Source organism: Cyprinus carpio, chromosome B13, assembly GCF_018340385.1.
Source record: "Cyprinus carpio isolate SPL01 chromosome B13, ASM1834038v1, whole genome shotgun sequence".
Classification (NCBI taxonomy): Eukaryota; Metazoa; Chordata; class Actinopteri; order Cypriniformes; family Cyprinidae; genus Cyprinus; species Cyprinus carpio.
Window position 1 is genome coordinate 24,113,994 of NC_056609.1, and position 23,308 is coordinate 24,137,301.

General features: G+C 34.4%; 1 protein-coding gene across 1 annotated transcript in view; it reads right to left on the bottom strand.

The window, feature by feature from the left end:
• The window catches only part of lmbrd1 (LMBR1 domain containing 1), an 80,755-nt gene that overhangs the window by 46,102 nt on the left and 11,345 nt on the right, over positions 1-23,308 (bottom strand). The window contains exons 4-6 of the mRNA XM_042737390.1: positions 10,616-10,713; positions 8,051-8,118; positions 3,075-3,163 (exon numbers count right to left, since the gene is read on the bottom strand). Of these exons, the coding sequence (XP_042593324.1) occupies positions 3,075-3,163; positions 8,051-8,118; positions 10,616-10,713 (255 nt within the window). The remainder of the gene's footprint in view (positions 1-3,074; positions 3,164-8,050; positions 8,119-10,615; positions 10,714-23,308) is intronic.

The following is a 23,308-nucleotide window of genomic DNA, read 5'->3' on the forward strand; positions in this document are numbered from 1 at the left end:
TCCAAATGTAAAATAATTATATTCACGTCGTAGCCAATAAAGAATAAAATGAATCTAAAATCAATCATTTAAAGGCTGTAAGTGAATTTAGGCATCACAGCATTACATGTATAGAATGAAAATCGCTATTTATTTTGAGATTCACTAAAGATTATATGTTTAACAATATTATTAAAGTACTATTTTTTTTTTAAATAATAATGTAATGCAAAATAAACGTTAGATGAATACAAAGAAAATCTAAATGTAAAATAATTACATTCATGTTATAGCCAATAAGGAATAAAAGATAAATATTTTAATTATATACAATTTAGTATAAATAAGAAAAAAAAACATTATAAATTAAAATCATTAATATAAATGCTACAAATGAAATCAGGCATCACAACGTAATGATGTACATGTACAATATGAAAAATGGATATTCATTTTGAGATTGGCTAAAGATTATAGATTATAGAATTTAAAGATTACTTTATGGTCAAATAAGAGTTATATGACTCCAAAAGAAATCTAAAATCAAATTTCATGTTATATCAAAAAACGAATAAAAAGTCAATATTTAAATTTAGTGTTTGAAAAAACATTAAAACCTAAAAAATTTAAATCCTAAATAATTTAAATCCTACAAGTGAATTCAGGCATCACAATGCTAAATGTACAGTATTAAAAATGGATATTCATTTTTAGATTTCCTAAAAATATGTCATTTTCCACACACATAAAACAGATCTAACACCTTGCAACCACTTTATGATACTAAATTTGTTCTTCACTATTCTGGCTCATTACAGACTAGAGCTATGAATGCAAAATTATGTAATTAAGTCCAAATTAGATTCAAATTACGTCACTCTAACTCCAATTTTAAATGTGACTCTCAATGAAACACATTCAGCTCAGCGGGAAGGTAAATCAGAGAACAAGAGCTGTCTGAGGGGATTCTGGGTCTGGGCCTCCGCTGTATAATTAGGTGGAGACTTTTTTCGAGCCTATGTCTGTGATAAGATCAGATCTCCAGCTGTCTACCCTTCTGCACGCTCCCTCGCCCTCTCGCCTCAGTCTTACCCGCTAATGGGGAATTGGGTATTGCATTCAGTTTACGTTTTATGTCTGTTTCACATGGGGGAACCGGCAACTCAACCGATGCATATCTGTGGAATGGTAATGGATAACCATGGCTTCAGGATGACACTGGGTGGAAATTGTCAGCTTGTCTTGCCGCTTGGATCAAGGTGCTCCTTCAGCAGCCGAGGATTCTCAGAGACATGATAACCCTGCTCACATGGCACACAGGGTCTGGTCACTAATTTAACACGTGGAGTGGAGATAAGGTGCAGGGTACCACGACCGTCAACCTCAAGCTCTGCTGCAGATTTTGACAAACAAGCCTGTTTCAAAGGTGCAATTTTTCTGATGTTCCTTCCACCTAGACTTTTTGCTCGATTTCCATTCATTATGTCAGGGCTGCTGGGAAGGGGCAATGACAGCTCTAAGACCCCCTCACAGGAATCAGGCACTGTCTCAAATAGTCACAGACTTACTCCAGGCTATTATTGGATTAGGTTGGATTCTTTAGTGGCTCCATTCCTGCCAACTTGATGGTCTTCAAGGGAGAGTGACGCAAGTGTCATGACCCAACCTAACAAAGGGAAGTTCTCTGAAGGAACACCATGGTGTTGGCAAATCACACTTGCTTTCTCCGAGCATAACAAACCATGGCAAAAAAAAATGACTTGGATGTACTGGATGTAAAAAAGACATGTGACTTGTTATGTGACCTTCAAACGTGATAAGAAAGGCTCTGGAGAACACTGACACAAAAATACTCAAACAGCTTCCTTTCCACAGACTCCTTTTCTTTTGTTTAACCAGTCCCTTAAATATAGAGAAAAAAAAAAGATACAAAAAAATGAGAAAAGGGATGATCCTCTGTGTGAACACCTCAGGTGGTTTCATATTTTAGTGGACTTTTTTCTTGCAAACCTTAAAGTACAACAAAAATACAACACAAGAGAACAAAATCAATTAGGAGTATTTATTATTATTTTGATTTTATATATATTATATATATATATATATATATATATATTATATATATATTATATATATATATATATATATATATATATATAGTGTTTTAGTTTTTATTTTAATTAAAGTTTTAGTCATTCTTGTATTTTTTTATAAAAAAGTCAATTTATTGTTTTTCCTTTATTTTTAGTTTTAATTCAGTTTTAGTTATTTTCATATTTTAAGTTAATGAAAATAAGAAATGTTGCATTGGCAAGTAACTGAAATAACTGAAATTTAAGATTTTTTTTTTTTTTTTATATCACATCAAATTTTAGTTAAAGCTGCAGTCCAGAACTATTTTGTGTTCAAAATGTACAAAATTTATATAATAAGCGAGTACACCATGAGTACTCCATTTTCCAAACTGTGTTTTTGGCTTGTCCGTAATCACTACAGTACACCTATAATAAGTGTTTATATTCAGATTATTTTAGACTGGTTCAGGTAAGTACCACTGTGGAGTAGCCCAGTACCTGCGTGATTAGTCATAGACATAAACAGAGAGAAGTAGCACCGGCTACAATGTTCTTCCACTAGAACATTTATTTAAAAATAACAAAAAATGTAGGAAATGCTTTAGTATAGGGACCAATTCTCACTACTAACTAGTTGCTTATTATCATGTCTATTATTAACATATTGGCTGTTTATTAGTGTTATAAAGCACATATTCTGCATGACCATATTCTACATCCCTGATGGAAGACCTGATTGACATGTCAAAAGCAGCCAGGTCTTTTCTTTTTTTTCAAGACAGCAAATTTAGGTCGCACAATGAGGTCTGTTGACATTGACGAGGCTAAATGTCAGGGCTGCCAAACCCACACATCACCTCTGCTCGTGGCTCGGCAGCATCCGTCGTTTTCTAAAAAGCACCTGTCGTTTTGGTGTTGTGGCCCTGGAAGGCTTCAACAAAGCTCTTTTTACCGTTTTCTCTGCAAGTGTCAGTAAAACTGAGCTGCAATTTCACTTAAAGAGGCCTTTATGGTACTTACGGCTGCTTCCCAGCTCCTCGAATAGATACTGCACCTTCTCCCACTGAGTGGAGTTCCGGTTCGGCGGAGATTCCAACGGAACAAATGTCCTGCAACAGAAGTTCAAAATTTCTCAAACATCATGTCATGATTTATATAATACTGTTTAAAAGTTTGGGATTGGTAAGAGTTCAAATTGTGGGGGGATTTTTTTTTTATATGCTTCCCTAGGCTGTATTTATTTGATCAAAAATACAGTAACACAGTTTTATTGTAAAATATCATTACAATAATAATAAAAAAAATCTATTTAAATCTATTTTAAAATGTCATTTATTCCTGTGAAGGCCAAACTGAATTTCCAGTCTAGTCTTCAGTGTCACATGATCTTTCAGAAATCATTCTAATATCTTTCTAATAAATCTCTGACACTCAGTGGCTACACACACTCCAAAAAAAAAGGACAAATTTATGGTCACACAGCAAACAATCTCTTCAATCAAATATACAAACAAGTGATCGAATTACAATAGCATGATACGCAATTTTATAAAGCAAATATATGAACACATGAATATACAAATTCAAATATTTTGGTTCCTAAACAGTCTGTTTGTATTGGTCAGCTTAAGAGTTATGGTGACACATCCAATAAAAGTTACATTTGAAAATATCAATAAAATAAATCATTTATTATGAAAGCAAAGCATCAAGATAACTAATTCCAAAGTTCTGCTATGCAATGTATTATATACACTAAACAGAAATATATTTAGTGTCTAGAGTTAAAAAGAATATTTATTTGTTTGATCAAATTTAAAGGGATATCGTTTTATTAATTTTATTAATGTATCTGGAGTAACATTCAGATTAACACGGGGGAGTGTCTTTTTCTAGGCCACTGAAAAAGTAGGAATTTTGAGAACACATTATTTAAAAACATTTCTTCCAAATGGATTGTACAACTTTAAGTGGAGCACCTTTACCCAAAGGAAAATCTTTGTCTTGTTATATATGTATCTCTGTGGCTGACAGCACGAGCGTGTTTACTGTGAACTATCATGTAGAGATCCTTGTATACAGCTCATGCGATGTTTATGCGCAAGATTTATAGGCGAATGATTTTAAAGTATGATTGAGTTCTGAGTAAATTTCTGCAACACGAAGAAAGCCAGTCATCTCCAATGAGGAGAACATCACTCACAAGGTGAGGTTGCATAAGCAAATACCTCAGGCTACAGCTGGTCTAAAAAAAAAAATAAAATCCCATGTTTTAACCATAAGTTTCAGTTTTAGTCTGTATCAACTCTATAATGTGTATGTCCAACAATTATAACTGATATACAGTATTGGGGGTAACACATTACAAGTAATGAGAGTTACGTAATCGGATTACTTTTTACAAGTAACTAGTAAAGCAATGCATAACTTTTTAATTTACAAGAAAATATCTGAGTTACTTTTTTCAAATACGTAATGCTAGTTACCTCTCCTGTTCCCGTTTTGAGCGAAACTGAGAGTGAGAAGCAAAGGCATAGGCACTCCATTCAGCCTGAGGCTTATTTATTTCACTTTTAGTATGAAAGGGCCTTTATAGTTGCTAAAAAATTAATAAACAGGAAATTAATAAGCAAGCACAACCCAGATGACAAAAAGTAATACAAAAGTAATGTAATGCAGTAACTAAGTAACTTTATTTTTAATGTTGTGATGCAACATTGTAATGCATTACTTTTAAAAATAAAACACTTCTTATATATGACTCTTTCTGACCACTTCTCAAAAAAATAAATAATAAAATAAATAAATAAATGCAAAATAATAATAAAAAATAATGTTGCCAATAACAAACCTGGTTAATGACACAAATATGCGATTCAAAAAGGCAAAAATTAATAAGAACATAAATCATTAACACTGCACAGCTAATAAATAATGTTGATATATATATATATATATATATATATATATATATATATATATATATAATATATATATAGTATATATATATATATATATATATATATATATATATATATAAAATACTGTATATAATGTAATAAAGTGTGCAGATGCTGTTTATTATTATTATTATTGAGGTAATTATATAAGACATTTAAGCATTAATAATAATAAACTGCATGTTCACCCTTATATTTATATTATAAAATATTTACCATTGATTGGGTCTATTCATCCTGTTTCATTCATCCCGTTTGTATATCTGAACATCTAAGTAACAATATTGGATGTTAAATGTCACAATATATGACAACATAATCATGCAGCCCTGAAGGACACACATAATACATACTGTTAACATCCAATCAGCAACTTCAGAAGCCAAAAGGGCCACATTCAAATCACAACAGATGCAAATGGCCACAAAACAGGGTCACTTTGATTTTAAATGCAGCCACATCATTCAGCATCACTGGCATAATCTGAGCGAGTTCAATGGACGTGTCACTTCAGAAAAGCTGCGTCGTGCATGAAAATGTCATCTTTTAGGGGTGTCAGTAAATTACGTTGTAAACTGTACGCACAGCAGAACGCAGTTTAATAAATCCACCAAGGACTCCGTGAGGGTTTATGCAAAGGTACACAAGCTCAAAGACTTTACACATATCTGATCTTTGTATCCGCTTTCCCTGTCGTTTTCCATCATCAATTAAGGTCCAAAATCCTATGTCAGCCAAACTTACTGTATATAGTTAACTTTCACTCTGCCATTTAAATGATATCGCATTAGACACTAAATTAAAAGCACACAGCTAAATTTGTAAGCAACGATTGGTGGTTAATTGCAGGCTAACAGCCCAAATACGATTGTATTCGTTGACTAAGGATCTGTCTCGGATGTCCTCATGAGCACCCTTTTGAAACCTAAAATGACAAATGGGACACTTTGCGGACTCGTGGACTTCACAGACATGCAGTAGAAAAAGGCCACGTGAATGCAGGTCCACATGAAGACGTCCATTTGGGACAGGGCCCATGTGTCTGGAGCTTAGACCAAGTACGCCATTGATAGAGTGCACTTAGAGCTCTCCAGTCATTTCGACAGGTACGGGAGATTGAATGGGACTACAGAGGCTGGGAAGGGTCAGCTCTCCATTTATAAGTCCCATCCTTAGCACAGACCAATCAAAACAGGCAAACAAAAAGAAGTCACTCTCCAAATGAACAATCACAAACACAGGGACTCTGCGTCTCACCCTGAGAAAAAAAAGCCATTATGTCCTACCACATCAGGAACCCTGAGACACAATACTCTTGGTAAAACACTGCACTGGTTCAAAAGGTAAAATGAACACCAAATTGCTTCTGTCCGAAGTGCTATCCCCACTTTTAAATTTGGTCCACGGCATGTCCCTCTTCCCATTCTGCGATCAAAGTAACCCATCCCACTGGGTCTATATGACATGAAGGTGTGATGAAGGTATCCTGCCCCACAGGAACACTATTTAATGGTTGAGAGCACATTAAATTATATGACCTGGTGAGCAGACGTGTTATTCTTGCAGCGGCAAAGAAAATCCATTATGTTTTTTGCTGCACGAGCACTGCTGAGAACAAAAAGTATAAACTCGAGGTTAAACGCGACAAAGCCATGCCATGTATCTGTACACATTTAGACTGCATGTTGGTTTTTAGTTCGGTTAACAATTGTAACACGGCTTGATTAAAAAAAACAACCTTTCAAGGTCTTGAAAATTGCCAGGTTTAGAGATGCCAGATAATCTGACTCTGCCTTCGGAGCTTGTTATTTACAGCACCACCTTTGGTTCATGTGTTGTGCAAAAACGACACCAAAGACATGTTTTTTTTTTTAAAGTGATACCAACTATAGTCCTTATTCCAATGTTTCAGCAATAAAAAGTATTGCTTATTAACTACAAAAAATTACTTTTATCAGCATAAACCTTTGCTTCTATTTTACAACTGTAATTTGACAAATTACAGTATATACATTGAGAAAAAACATCAAGGCATCTATCAAGAATCGACTGAATCATAAAAATTGGGGTGGTTTTGGGTCGACACAATTTTTATTTATTTAAGTTTTTGAAGGTCTCTTATGCTCACTTAGTCTGCATTTATTTGATCAACAACACAATAAAAACAGTGATATTCTGAAGTATGATTTAAATTGAAAAAGAACTGTTTCCTGTGATGGCAAAGCAGAAATTTCCGCAGCCATTATTCCAGTCTTTGGTGTCACATTTTTTATGGATGGATGGAACTTGAATAGTAGTGTACCAGAATGGAGATAGTTGAGAAGTTGAGCAAGAAAAGACCACAAAGACTAATATTTATATTTGGAATAACCTGCACTCAGAAACAAGTATAAAAAGGCCCAATTTTGAGTTTATGTTAACATTAATTTGATGTCCTGCAGTAGATTTTGAGCTCTATGGCTCTACAGAAATAAACTGTGTATCTTATTTACTTTTGAATATATTGATTTTAGTCTTTTAGCAGAACCTACTGATTTAAAATTGTTCAAATTACTGATTCCGATCTAAGTTTATTGACAATCCTTCATAATTTGGCTAGAGACCTTTGTATTCCAAATTATGCAGAAATCCCCCAGAAATGTCATATTATCAGCATTTGATGTGCCCCCAGTAGAGATATCACTCCACTAAACTAATAATGGCTACTCAGATTTTAGCTACAGTTTGTTCTCCAATTCCACAAAGGTAACCTTAGTACAAAATCATCAAATACCAGTTATTATCAGTATTCTGTCCAACAATTTCCCAGTATTCTCACACCTGCTGTACCCCCGATGGAGGTTAAAGATGATAAGTGAATGATATAATAATGCTCACATCGACCACTCCACACACGGACACACACACACACACACAAACACACACACACACACACACACACACACACACACACACACACACACACACACACACACACACACACACGGACACACACACACACACACAGAATACTATAATCCCACAAATCGCACTTACCCAATCAAAAGCAGCGCTGAACACACAATCACAAATCCTATTGTATACTTCAGTGCATTTTTCACTTGCTGTAATGAAAGAATAAAAAACAGGTTTATCAAACTGTATTCATCAAGTCATCAATCCGTGATAAATTACGCTTCATGTAGAGAGGGGTTTTGGGCTGGAGTATAATTACATATTTGCAGCACTTAACAGTCAGGAACACAGTGTCCCTAGTTCATTCTCTGATGCAGACATTGTGGCTTTGTTCCAAAACCTGAGCTAATGCAGTGTCCTAACTGAAATGGAACTTTACAAGTGACTGATCTAGAACATTCTACATTAAATGAGCAACTGTTTTGTGCAGCTTACAAAAAGCAGTGATAACAAGAAGTGTGTGAGAGATTCAACTAGTAATTGAGTTAGCTTGGCATTAGCTTGTTGCAAAACTAAAAATGTGATACTCAAATAAATTTGATTAACATAGTAAAATAAGCAAAAATGCACAAAAAAGTGTAAAAATAGTTTAAATAAGTAATTGAAACATTGGGTGAAATAGTATGTTTAATTAGACTCACCTATTTTTAAAAATTCTTTATTTATTTATTTTACTTTTTTAAATCTTTTAAAAATACTTTTTTTTATTTACTTTTAAAATATAAAATTAATTGCATAATACATTAATATAATATAATATAATAATAAATACTTTTTTTTATTTATAATATAATATAATATTAATTAATATATAATACATTAATATAATATAATATAATAATATATAAAACGTTGTGTAAAAAGATAAACAGTGGGAATCAAATTACTAATAGCAACAATTAAATAGATTTTTAAATTTAAATCCTTATTTTTCCATTTAGCATGTCAAAGGCAACCAAATGGAATTACAAAATTAAAGTGGGATTCAAATATAGCCAGAATCAATTCAAGCAAATATTAGTTAGACTGTTTAATACCAGTTGTATAAATGTAAATAATAATTTAAAAAACTGTATAGTACTCACTGGTACAATTATACATGACATGTAAAAATGAAGTGAAAAATCCACAGTCTAAAAGGAATGAACACAAATCAAAAAAGTGAAACAATATATATATATAAAAAAAATAATAAAAAAATGGATTATAGGTTTTCATTATCCATGAAGGATATATGCAATTCTGGTCAAAACTAACACCGTGTCCTAACTACACGTGACGTGACAAGATTCCAGCGAAAGGTAATTTGAGTGTCCACACCAGACGCGACAGAATCAATCAAATATCACAGCCAATCAAAAGCGTTTGTAGGCGGCTCTCTCTAAAAGCGCTCTGCACTTGCATCGAAATGGATAAGTTTATAATCTAATTCATAAATATTAAAGGTGCTGTATGTATGATTGACACAGAGTGGTTGAACTATGTAAAAGCGTTTGTAGGCGGCTCCAAAGTCACCAAAACAAGTGGAGAGGAAATTTTTTTTTCCCGCCCTGGCCCTCCGAAATACAATTGCGGTAACCTGGCAGTGGGCGGGTTCTCAGACTTGACGCAGACATGCAGGTTGCCAGATTGACGACACCTATTATGGTAATTTTAACAGGAACATAAGCACACTGATTAATGATATGAGGTTGAAATACGTCTTTTTTTCATTGGTTCGCAATATGATAGTTCAACAACTTTTCATCTGAGGTAAACTTGTCTGTTGTTGCTTTAAGTATTCTAATATAATCTTCTAAAAAAGAACAAACTCACATTAGACACTTCTAACATTGAATAAAGAATATAATTTGTACCTGAGATTATCACTGTCATTAGTACGCTGTTGTTCCAGCTGCGACTTCGCGGAATTAGTTTTAGTTTTAGAAGTCGTGGCTAGGACAAAAACTCTGATTAACATGGAAAATACCTTTTATTGCATGTTGGTGTGTGTTTAATTAGGACACAGTGTAAGACAAAAAAGAAGGCAGCATAATCATCCTGCCCCCTTTCAGGACAGTACCTATGATGCTTTGAGAATGCTGCCTTCGTAGGAGGCTCAATAGTTCTGGAACGAAGCCACTTCTAAGTGTTTGAAAGAAGAAGGAGTAAAAAGTTTGGAAATAGATCTAAATAACTTCTACAAGATGGAGGAAGCTCCTCAGCATTCAATTCTGCACATCACTGTGGCGTCCTTTGAGAGAAATATTTGACATTTGAAGTGAGCAGTAATATAGTGAGTAGGATGTGTTTTCGTCACTTTATTACCTCGATGCAGTCAAATCTCTTGCAGATGGAGTCTAGGTGAACTCACTGGCTTATTATAAATGAACTGCCATAACTGTAATCAGGCAAATATCACTTAGCAATACCTCAAGGGCATTTTTGTTGATATGATTAATGCTAACTTTTCTAACCGCAGACTGCAAGCCTTGCTTTACATTCTAGTACAGTACACACTATTTATTGAGTACAAATAGCTTAACGTAGCTCTTTTCCCACCTAGTTTTTCACTGTGTGTGTAAATTATCCCTGTAAGGCTGAAAAGGCAATCTGTTTCAGAATGCATGGGTGTACTGGAAAAACAGGAAGGAGTGTGAGATTTACCAAGCACTTGTTGCTGTTGTCTTCATCTTTCTCCTCGTAGTAGAAATACACAAAGGGGATCCAGAGGAAGACGCACAACAGAATGATTGAATACAGAGCTGTGAAAGAGAAAAGATGGACAGTTACACACCTGGAGCACCAACCAGGATCCATATTAAATACAGCACATTACGCATGATGTATTTAGATACCAAAGGGTCAATGACATGGCACTCATTCTGTGTCCAGATGTATTAAAAAACATCAAAAATGCAGTTTGTACACATGATGACCTATGCCTCGCCTATTATGAACATTTTTTTTTTTTTTTATTATGAATAAATTTGGTGTGTCACAAAGTTAAAAATGTCAAGGTTGCATGTTTTTTTTTTTTTTTAAATCCAATTATAGGTTAAAATGTTTTAAAAATCTTGTATTATTAGAATTTATAAATGGAACGACAAGCAGAAAGCAGTTTGGAAAATACTAATATTTCCTATATATAAAAAGTACATATTAAAAATATATTATATACACATCACACACTCACAAACACACACACACACACACACACACACACACACACACACACACACACACACACACATATACACATACATACATACACTAATATTCTAATATAAAAAATATTTATAATTTAGAAAAATATTTTTAAAATGTATGATTACTCCCTGCTTACAAGACATTTGTTAAATCTAAATTTCTGTTGAAAACCGAATATAAGTGGAAGTTTGTTTTGTTTGTATATATATATATATATATATTTTTTAAAGAAATATATATACATAACAATAATACATAATATAGATAAGATAACAGTAAAGATCGGATTTCTAATTTTCCACTGAGCATGTCAAAGCAACCAAACAGCTTCAAAAAAAAATTAAAGCAGGATTCAATTATAGCATCATAAATTCAATCAAATATTAGTTGGATTGTTCATAGCAATTCTATAAATGGGCTTCATAAATGATCGCAAACAAATTTTTGTACAGTACACTTTATATGACATGTCAACATAAAGTGAAAAATATATGACCTAAAGGGTACGAATACAAATCAAGAGTGAAATCAATGTCTTTACATGTAAAGATTCCTAGAAACCAGTAAAACTCCCACATGATGAGTCCTAAGTGCAGACAAGCAGAAATAATCAAGTTAAAAGAGCAAAGATCACTGATAATTCAAGAGTTTATGTAACAGACTGTGACAGGCAGAGAAAGTGATTTTGTTGATTCCTCTCTTTCCCTGTCATGCAATGAATTAAAATCGTCAGCTTGGCCTATTTCAGTCCTGAAGCAGATCACACACACACACGGATTTTGTGACCCTGTAAATTGTCATCTTCACTTCTCATGTAGGTTACCCAGTTGATAGAGGCAATATGAATAATACATCCTTCTTTGGTTCAAAAAATGTGCCATCATACAACTCTGTAGATATGTTTGTATACATGAAGGGAATGGATTAAGAAACTGCAGCTGGATACATGAGAAAAAAATCTGGAGTACGCCATATCACACAACTCTCCAAACATCTTTCTCCAAATTGAAAAACAGGTCTGTAATCATATAGACTGTCTCAAATACTGGCAACACACCAGAAAGGCTTGCAATGACCTTCCATGAGCGCAAAAAAACGATCCATCATTCTGTCTGTGGTCAAGTAGGACAAAAAGCTCATTTCCGTGAACATGTAAACATGCTCTGCACACATCAGTCAAATGTGTACATGTGTGTTCATTTGATAAATGCTTCGATTTTGTAAGATGGATGTGTGAAGGTGGGGGAAGATTGATTTTATGTGGTGTATGTGTGAAAAGGACAGGCGAGTGCGTTTCTGTCGGGGAAAACATAAATGTTTTTTAACAGCAGGCGAGAAGGAAAACAGAGCAGCAACAGTTATTGTTTCATGAGCCCGGCGGCTGATTTTGCCAGCTGTTCGTACGCTTCTCAAAACTTAATTTTATGATTAAACCCTCTACAGACACCTTGGGAATTTAATTGAAATTGGCTAGTAAATTCTTTAGTTTACTCGCCAGACTGATTATATATGTATACATATACATACACCGCTTTTTAAATATCTGAAAGCGCACCCTTAACATCAGTCAATCAAGCATTATAACATGATATTATGATTATCAAGTATTATTTAATAGTAGAACTTTAGTAATTAGAATTTAAACTTGGTAATAATGGATATTAGTCATTTTAACTGAACTTAGGACTGGTGGTGGTGCTTTTTTGGTCATCCAGTGTTTCTGTAAAAAATGGAAAAAAAATGTACAATACTTATACGATAATAATACTACGAATTCTAAGAACAATAAAAAACGCACTAAGGATTAACGAGCTGCTGGATTCATGAATATTAATCAGGTTGTGTGTGTTCACTCGAACTGATTTGCTGAAATAAAAACAGGGACGATAATAGCTGAGCGCCAGCCAATGAGATTGTCATTTGCGTGTTAGTTCCGCCCACTAACGGAGAACCCGGCAGTTCTTAAAAGCTGAAGAATTTCAAAGGAACTCCATTATTTTGACAGGAAAATACATCAAAGAATGTCGTTTACATGTAGCAAGTCAATTCTGCATGTTACGTAAGACTCTCTCGATCTCTCTTTGTGTGAGATAAAGCAACGGCGAGTCGTGCGCCTTCACACTAGAGTTTACGGTATCTGAAGATTTAGTTGCATATGCGAGCGATTTACTCACAATATAGAGGGTTGTGATTGCTGCACTTTTTCTGGATTTCTGTGAGGGATTCAGTCATATGGCTCTTATCCGTGAGTTCAGTGGATCAAAGCTGCTCATACAGATAAACTCTGTACTCTCACACACTCTCGCTACAATTTACCTTCTCTGAGTTTTGTTATATTTCTGCACAGTTTTGCGTGATTAAAGAATTCCTCAGGGTTTCGAGTATTTGTGTAAAGCTTTCAAGAGGTTCAACCCATCCTGTATCCTCAGAAAAATTCCTCACAGTTTGTGTTCTCAAGGCAAACAACATGCATCAAACTCTGGACCAATCCAAGGCACCCGGAATCAATTTGCTGCAATTAGAAATACAATAACAGTTTCAATTGTATCTGTCAGGAATGTTTGTTTGGCTAATTAGAGGTGTTTGCTAAGGCAAGCATCCCTGTTTCTGTAGCATATACTTGGGTTTTGAGTCAGTTTATGTGATGGACACGAGTGATACCGCAAATCATGTGGCTTGCCAATGTGTATCACTGCTAGAGAAAATTAATACAATCAATATTTTTACTTGTATTCATTGTTTTCTATGAATGGTTTCAGCCATTTGGATTGCAACAAAATGCATAAATAAAATATATGTATATTGGTTCTTTAGCACTTTTATATTTTTTGACAAACTCAAAAAAAAACCTTAAAGATAAATAAACCATAAATAATAGTAATAATAAGTACAGTAATTACAGTATGGATGTACAGATTGGTGGAACAACAGAATGATGGATGGAACAAAAGAAAAACAGATGACAGAGAGAATGATAGACGGTCAGATAGAACAACAGAACAATCAATAGACCATTTACACTAGAATTAACAATAAAATAATAATTTTAATCCACTATTTTGTAGAGGGGGATCAAAATGGCAATTTTCACCCAAGATTCAGAGCCAAATTACAGGGGTGTAAAAATTACTTCAGCATCATAATGTTATTATTACACAGAGATTACTAGGTAAATAGTATTGGGTCTTAAACTTTCCTTTTGCCATCTTCATTTTTAAGGCCCTATATGATTCGGTTCCAGACATATTGGGATCTCAATATGGCTCCAGGAGTAAATTGTTAAAATGTACACATTTTCAGTGGTCAAAAACCAAATGTGGGTCACTTTGTAAAAATATGATACTATTTTTCTTTTAAAGTAGAAGGTCTGAAGAACAAATAATGGTGAGGTCCCACATTTGGTTTTAGACCACTGAAAATGTGTACATTTGAACAATTTACTCCTTGAGTCATATTTAGATCCCAATATCTCTGGAACCAAACCAGGAAAGTTTGTAAAGACCCAATATCTAAAAGGGCATTAAGATATCTTTAATACTTCTTGAGTTAAAGACATGCAAACTTTGGAGAAAAAAACTTGAAAAGTGCCGTTTCCCCATTTTTGAATAGTCTGTAGACAGACAGACGGACAGACAGACAGATAGACATACAGATAGCTAAATAGCTAGATAGATAGCTAGATAGATAGCTAGATAGATAGCTAGATAGCTAGATAGCTAGATAGATAGATAGATAGATAGATAGATAGATAGAAGTAGGTGAAGCACCTCTAATATGCGGTAGGATAACACCGCTAGGCATTATGAATTCATGAGAACGAGGTGAGAAGCAGACACTTACAGGGGCTACAAAGCTATTTTAGGCTGGAGGGGGATATCTACAGCTAATGGATGTCTCTGAAGACAGGACCAGTAAACACAAAACGGTACACGGCACTACAGCAGACACTTCGGTATTTAGGTTACTCGCAGCATAGAGCTGTCTTTTACACACTAAACTCCTCTCAATAATCCCAAAGAGTTTTAATTAATACAAATGAAGCAGACCAAAGAAAAGAAATCCAATTTGTCTCTCCTCACAAACCACATTGTGCTTTTTTGTTAGTTATTTGCGGGTGTATTTAGTTAAATTAAGTAGAGAGTACTGGTTAAATACACAACATGCTGTGGAAACGAGGGCCAGTAAATGTGAAAATGAAATGTCAACGTTTCAGTGACAGCAATTACAGCTCCTGGTGAGATTATGGCTGCTTTGGTTCGCTGTATTGTTTTAAAAACGCTGCATGAGACATTCATCTTGAATTACACTTCATATTTCATGTTGAAGTGTAACTGCTTTCGTCTAACCACAGGCAACTTCTCTGAGAAGTTTCACCATGTAAACTGTCTAACAGATAAAGAACAATACATTGTCAGCATGCTAATTAAAGCACATCTGAAAAAATATCAATAGTAAAATAAAAAATAAAAAACACATAAAAAAAAAAAAAAAACTATCTAGACCTAACTAATTATCTATTTGGTTGTTGGATGAAGAGTACTATCAAATGTTTGAGATTGGTACATTTTTTTTATATTTTTGAAAGAAGCCTCACTAAGTTTCCATTTATTTTATCAAAAATACAATAACAATTTCAATATTCTGCAATATTATTACAGTTTAAAATAACTCCTTTCTATTTTATTTTATAATAAATTGCTATTTATTTCTGTGATCATTACTCCAGTCTTCAGTGTCACATGATCCTTTAAAAATCATTCTAATATGCTGATTTTGCTACTCAAGAAACATTTCATATTATTATCATCGCTGAAAACAGTTTAATAATTGTGTAGTAATAATGTGTAGTACAATTATTTGATGAATAGAAATTTCAAAAGAATTGAATTTATTTAAAACAGAAACATTATGAATGTGTTTACAGTAACATTTTAGAATACTGAAATTGAAAAATATTTTTATTTCATTTATCTATCTAACATACATATTTATCTTACACATTCATCTCATGTCTTATCAACTAAAGAGACACTTACATTAACTTTGACATCAACAATTCTCAGTTTATCCATATTTCATAATGAAGTGTTATGTTGTAATGCCCAAATCAATTCACTTAAGCATCACAACATTAATTTGACATTGACATTATAAATGATTGATTTAAAGTGGTATATTTTTTAATGCATTTACAGTGCAGTTCATCTCCATTTGCTTTTAAATAAAGTCATTACAGCACATCAAATATGGATAACATGGACATAAGACAAAACAGGATTGCATTCATTTCAACAGGTCACTGGCTAAAAATAATGTACTGTTTGCCTACAGGCACTGACGCGGAACCATCCAATGCTAGTTAGTGGTACACATTGCAGCACTGCTCTCTGTCCCTAGTCTGTGAGCTCATGGCACCCAACCAGTGGGTAATATTAATCATAACAACATGAATATTAACACGGTGAGGGAATAAGCCGCACTGCATTACTGCAGATCATCCATTTCAATCTAACCAGATATAATGGGAAAGCACCTGACTGGGGAGAAAAGTTTAGCATATTAATCCCCCTGACAAAGAGAAGAGGGAGCTAAATAATTAAATGACCAACCTCCGTCCTCCGCTAAGTTCTGGCTCTCTTTATAGCACTGCAGCAATCCCCCCTCAGGTGTGGAGACGAGAGGGTCGACGAATCCACTGCGAGACATCCAGTTCAGACTCATAAAAAACCCACTTGAGACTTCAGACTCATCTCCTGGGTATGCTTATTTTGATGGTTATTAGTTTAAGAGGGTTCTGAGTTACGCATCCCTTCAAGCTAAACTAACATATGTGTTATTTGAAAACTATATCTGCAAGTGTGCCTTCAGGGGAGATTTTTTTTATTTCAATTGTTCTCTTCTTTACAACTATAATCAGATCTAAATAACTCAATAGGCACTGACAATGTACCTATGCTAAATTAAGCTTATTTGTTAGTGATTTTCTTGCCAATAGCAAAACTTTGAATATCACATGATCTTAAAGGGACAGGTCACACAAAATCTGTCATCGTTTAGTCATTCTCATGTCTTTCCAAACCCATTAGATTTTCTTTCTTCCGTTGAAAAAAAATATATATATATTATTTTACTATAATACGCACCCATCAGCGGGCTGGTTTTACATTCTCACTTTGTTGCGCTACTTGTGAATATTTCAACATGAAGACAGAGATATTTTAATAGGGCCTCTGGTTTAAATCTCATTAGACAAATGCCAATAGATCTGCGAGTCTGTCTATTTTAATTGGTTCTAGACATTGCATTCAGCAATTAGTTTGCCTTGCCACTCATAAGTCACTTAAAAACCATAATTCACCAAAACTTTAAATTGTCAAAAGGCTCATAAAAATATCAAAACATCACTTTGCAGCTATGCTGCCCATCCCTAGATTCTCTGTACATAAATTCTATAACATTGAAGAAAATAGTTCAACACTTTAATATTAATGGTTAAGGATACTACAGGCAAAAAACAAAAAAATAAAACATGCACTGGTCATTTTTGAGATTTTGGGCTATTTATAATGTGTTTGTTTTAGACTAGTGGAATGAAAACATCCACATATAATATTAATATATAGGCCTAATGTTATTTTATTCCATCTGCTTGGGTCTATAGATTTCAATTAAATTATGTTCTCTCCTCCACTGTGCCAAAAATCTCCACTTCACTTATATATATATATGAATGTACACAAATAAAGTCAAAACTTTTTACAATTCTGATTATCTTTATGACTAAAAGGAGAAGTTGCTTCCACTGTTAAAAGGAAAAAATTCAAGTGTTTGCCCTGGAACCGCATGCGCGCACACAGTTAAGCTTTGCTACCTTGACAATGCAGCCAGTTCATTATCATAATAAAATACAGTCAGTCAAACATATGGAGAAGAAAAAAAAAACACTGCTCAGTTTAAATATGTAGTAAAATCTGTGCCGTTAAGTGTTATCACTGTACCGTCGTGATGTTATGCAAAACATTTTGTTTTACGTGGATATTGGAACGCAAGTGAAGTAGGCTACATAATAAATAATAATTTGGCATTCAAATACATTGCGAATATGGAAACATTTGATTTTGTGTCGAATGGGAGACCCAACGTTGGTTTCAGTTTAGCCTAAATTAATTAATTTATTTTGTTGAGAAGTGAGGAGTTAAAATAGCCTAGCTATGTTTACAGTTTATTATAATGTTTGTAAACATTTCACATCCGCATTAGGCCTCTATCTGAATGAAATAATAAAATGTGACTTATTATACGCGACTTATGTTCATTTTCTCTAAAAAACAAAAGAATTTATACGCGACGCGTAGCATATTTTAACCATGCAGCAAACCTTTTTCTGGAAATGTAACTCAAAATAAGTTTGCAATGCTTAATGCTTAAAGTTTTACAGGCCTCACAGACAAATGTTGAGGAATCATCACTTCAGATGGCACACAAACCACAAGGAGTCACGTCAAATCGGACAGGACACTCAATGTAACGTCTGATAGACACTAATTTTTTTTTTTTTTGCTGTCCCACTAAAGGAAGAAACCTGTCACAAGGGCATCATCCTCCAAACTCTACTGCACAAACACATTACAATGATGTGAAAATGAGATGTCAGGAAAAGCCTACAGGGAAAAAACTGACAAAGGACTCGGAAGACACGAGGAAATTTCTGTATCTCTGTAACATGGTGCACATGTGATGGCATGTTTTACCTTTTCATTTCCTGTCAGCAGCACATGGACCCACACACCATAGGGCAGATGGCAACAGGACATTAATGTCATAGAAAAAAAAAAAAGTGCTCGATGCCTGGTTAAAGCCCACCTCTCTATACAGTGAGACAATATAACCTTTAAGTGTGAAGCTTGACAGGATTTTCTTTTCTTTTTCATTTTACCTCTAGTCCAATGTAATCCTTTTTTAAACTGGATATAATAGTCTTCAATTTCTCCATTCATATTTTTCAAATATAAAAGAATATTTTGGTAATGTGCAACACTAAGCTATAAGTAATAAAGAAATATATTTAGATTCAACCATCAGCTTAGAAAAACAATAGAAAACACATGTACAGTAATGGAAACCTGTGCCATAAATAGTAAATGTACACTACAAAAAATAAAGAAGCAGTTTTCAACACTGATAATATAATAAATGTTGTCACTTGTCCCATTGTAAGTGCATTACTCTATATTTTTTGTTTTTAGAACCTGCAAGACAAATCACAATAATCTGAGTTGTAGTTAACCCAGAATATTCTTTTAACAGTTGAAAGCAATGGATTCTCATCACAAGAAGTCTTTTATCTGGGCAGGTGGCCAAACACCGAACACTAAACAAGGTCAAGCAGGTTCATTCAAAAATTTCCTCTAGCCATTTGGAGATACACACTTAAACTCCAAACGTGCCCAGATGTCACAGGTGTTTTATGTGAAGGAGGCGGCTACTCATTCAGTGGAGATCCTGGAACTGATTGTCACCAGATTGAAAATTAGCATTCTGCGAAGCCTCTTGGCCTACGTGGGGCCTGTCGGATTACAAATCAGCACAGGCAATAATTTTCAATTGTATTGGGCTGTTAGAAGCACTGACCTCTCGGGGCCAAACATTCTCTGACAGGAGCACTGCAAGAATACTGATGGTAACACAGTGCTGCATCTGGAGAGACTGGTGTTCAGTGATCTTCACAGGAAGAGACTGTGACAGAGCATATATTACTATCAAACCAAGGCAAAGAGAATGCAAAAATAATGCTCTGATTCTTCAATCGAGCAGAGATGCAACCTTCAAGTAGGATAAAAGTAGCTTTAACAAACGACATGGACTCACAAAAAGACATGACACCAGATCTTGCAAGTAAGGGTATAAAACGTTGTACACTATTCAGGACTGAATTGTGAGCATCTTTCAACCTCCAACTGATTTTTCTGAATTTGAATTGATTTGATATTATGGTAACAGAAAGAAGGTAGAATTGAACAAATTTAAATGTAAGACACTAGAACTAATTTCAATTCAAAGTAAAGGACCTTGCACACTGAGTCCGAAATTTTTGTATGCATTATTTCGTATTCGTCATCTTTATATCAAAATGCTTGATACGGATGCGAAAACGCAGAAAATCAAAACTGATCCAAATTGTTTATGACTGACGAAAGTTTTGGAGGCAGTGTGTAAATGTCACTGACACAACGTGAGGTCGTATTTATTTTTTAACGTGCAAAAATTTTGGACGAGAATTTCAGACTCCGTGTGCAGTATTTTAAAAAAAAAAAGGAGGTTTAAATAAATAAATAGATTATATTTGCAATTTAAGTGCTTGAAAGCAAGGAAAGAAAAAAATTAAGAGAAAGAAATGTCAGCATTTGAATATCTGTACTTTGCAGCAGAGAATGTTTGACATCTGATTGAAAAGAAAGCACTGTACCCTTAGTAGGGTGCATAGACTCGATGGGATTCCTCTGCTGTCTTTACAGAAGAGAAAACGGCATCAATTTCTTGAAGTGGTGGCGTAATACAAGTCACAAATAGTGAATTAATGTGAAAATAGCACAAAAGGGAGGTAAGATCATCTTCAGGCAACAGGTTACAGAATAAGGCATAGACCCTGAAGACTGGAACTCCACACAGTTTCCTGAATTGATTTCAGTTTATTCCCTGCACAACCCATGCCTTTAAATATGCATTCAAAGGCCGTGTTAAAGAACATTTGCCGAATATTGCCTTTAAATAATGAATGCCAAAAAAAACAAAAAAACGTGTTGCAATTCAAGAGGATTTATACATCAGTACTGCATGAAAATTGAAAATATTCAGGATACAGCCACAAAGCCGAAGAATTTGACTGTCGGCCCTATTTTAGAGTGCTAAATACGGTTACATTCACCAGGGTTCTGCGCCATTCAGAACTGATCTGAAGAAGCCTTTACAATTACAATTAAATTCAAGGAATTTGAACCAAAGCAGCAGACAAGATGCTGAATTGCAATTCAAACTTGAATGTAGGCTGCAAAATGAATTCTGTGATGCCGTACGATTTGCTGTCCTCCTGATGTGAGGCACATCCACAGTTCAGGAAATTACCACTCTTTTATCTTTTATATTCATTTTAAGTCCAGGAGCTCTGCCCATGGTCACACCTGATTGACTCTGGCCTTTACTTATTCGAGAGGATGTGAAAAGAGGCAATGGAGAGCGAGCAAAGAAGTGAACGCCTAGTCTAATTTTCCAGAGATGTAGATTTAAATGGGCAGAGGTGGACACCTCAGTGACTCCTCACCAGTTGGATCTGATTATCTTTCAGACTCAAAAGCATTTCTGGTATCCTTGTATGAAAGTTCAAAAACCTTCCAGTTAAAATTCAGAGAAGCTTTCAGCTTTTAAACAATCTTGACATTTCAAACAAACTTGTGGATTGCTAACAGACTCCTGGCTGGATGATAGGAAGCCTTTAAGCTCAAGATACCGGATGTATCCAGGGACTTTTAGGGATGCTTTTCCATTTAACCTTGTATTTTGCAGCCAAACCTCAAGGTAGAGACTGTCCTACCTAAAGAACACAACATTAAATAGAAATGCTGCCCAAGGACTTGGCCCCAGGCCATCTGAACAAATATATATTTTCCCTTTAATTACTTAACCTAAGAGGTTAATCTCCAGGGATGTCTTGGATGGGGGCTTCAGCTGCTATCCATCTGGGTTTACCATCCCACTCCCGATCATCAAAATCCCTGCCACGAGGCACAGGCACCATGATGCGCCTCTCAGAAATTGGGCCGAGCATTAATGGCAGGCAGAGCAGGGCGACGTTTGAATCCTTCCTGTGTACGCTTTGGCCTGAGCTCTCATCTCAGCAGGTTCAAGGACCTTGCGCCATGCACAGCTGCCCACTTCAATAAATGCACAATCTGTCAGTGTTTGCTGCTGTTGGGCACCACCAGCGACTTGCACTTTCCATTAGTGATCATGCTGAAACATGCACGAAGAACAGAGAGCAAGCCAAAAAACACATTTATGCTCACACTGGGTCTCATTTACTAATAACTGTGCAGTGTTCTTTCTTAATCGTGCAAAAAAACGCATGTGTGAAATTTACTCCAGAGTAGGTGTGTATAAAATATAAATAAAAATTGTTGTTGTTATTGCTGTTGTTATTATTATTATTATCCATCCATCCATCCAGAGCAGATGCATACATAAAAATAAATATAAAAACAAATATTATTTTCATTATTATTATTATTATTATTATTATTATTATTATTACTATATTATTAACATATTTTCTATATAATTATAATATACGCATGTACATGAAAATAAATATAAAAATATATAAAAATATAAAAAACTAAATATGTACAATAAAATATAATTTATATATGTATTATTATTATCATTATAACTAATATATACACAGAGTGAGAGAGAGAGCAGATGTGTACGTAAATAACTATATAAAAATGTCAAAATAAACTAAATATAAACAATAATAAAAATATAATTAATATAAATATGTATTATTATTATTGTTATTTTTTAGTTATTATTATTGATATTATTATTATATAACAAAAATATTTACTAAATAATTATAAAAAAATGTATTTATTTTATTTTATTTTAGAGAGAGAGAGAGAGAGAGAGAGAGAGAGAGAGAGAGAGAGAGAGCGTTTGTACAAATAGTAAGATGTCAAAAGAGACTCTAAAAAGAAAGACATAAAAGAAAATGTATGACTGTCTGCAAACACTTAAGTGCAAATGTGGACCTTTTTTAGGATTTATGAAGTTCATTGTCAGATTTGCTGAACCAAGATGTGTCAGGGTTTGAAAGTTGTCACATGATTACAGTGTAAAGTGTTGTCTTACACCAAGCACAAACCCATTTTCAGCTTAACACGACACAGAACGGCAGAGTTTGATTAAAACTGAGTAGCTGTAACAAGCAAAAGCTCTTGAAGGGACTGTAAAGCATGTCAGTGGATGCTGAGAGGGCTTCATATTGGGATACGAATGACACCTCTAACAAACGCAGAATTTTTGTGCACCTGACATCAAGCATGTTCATGTTTGACAAAGGGAATGCATCGCAATAAAATAATTACAACTAAG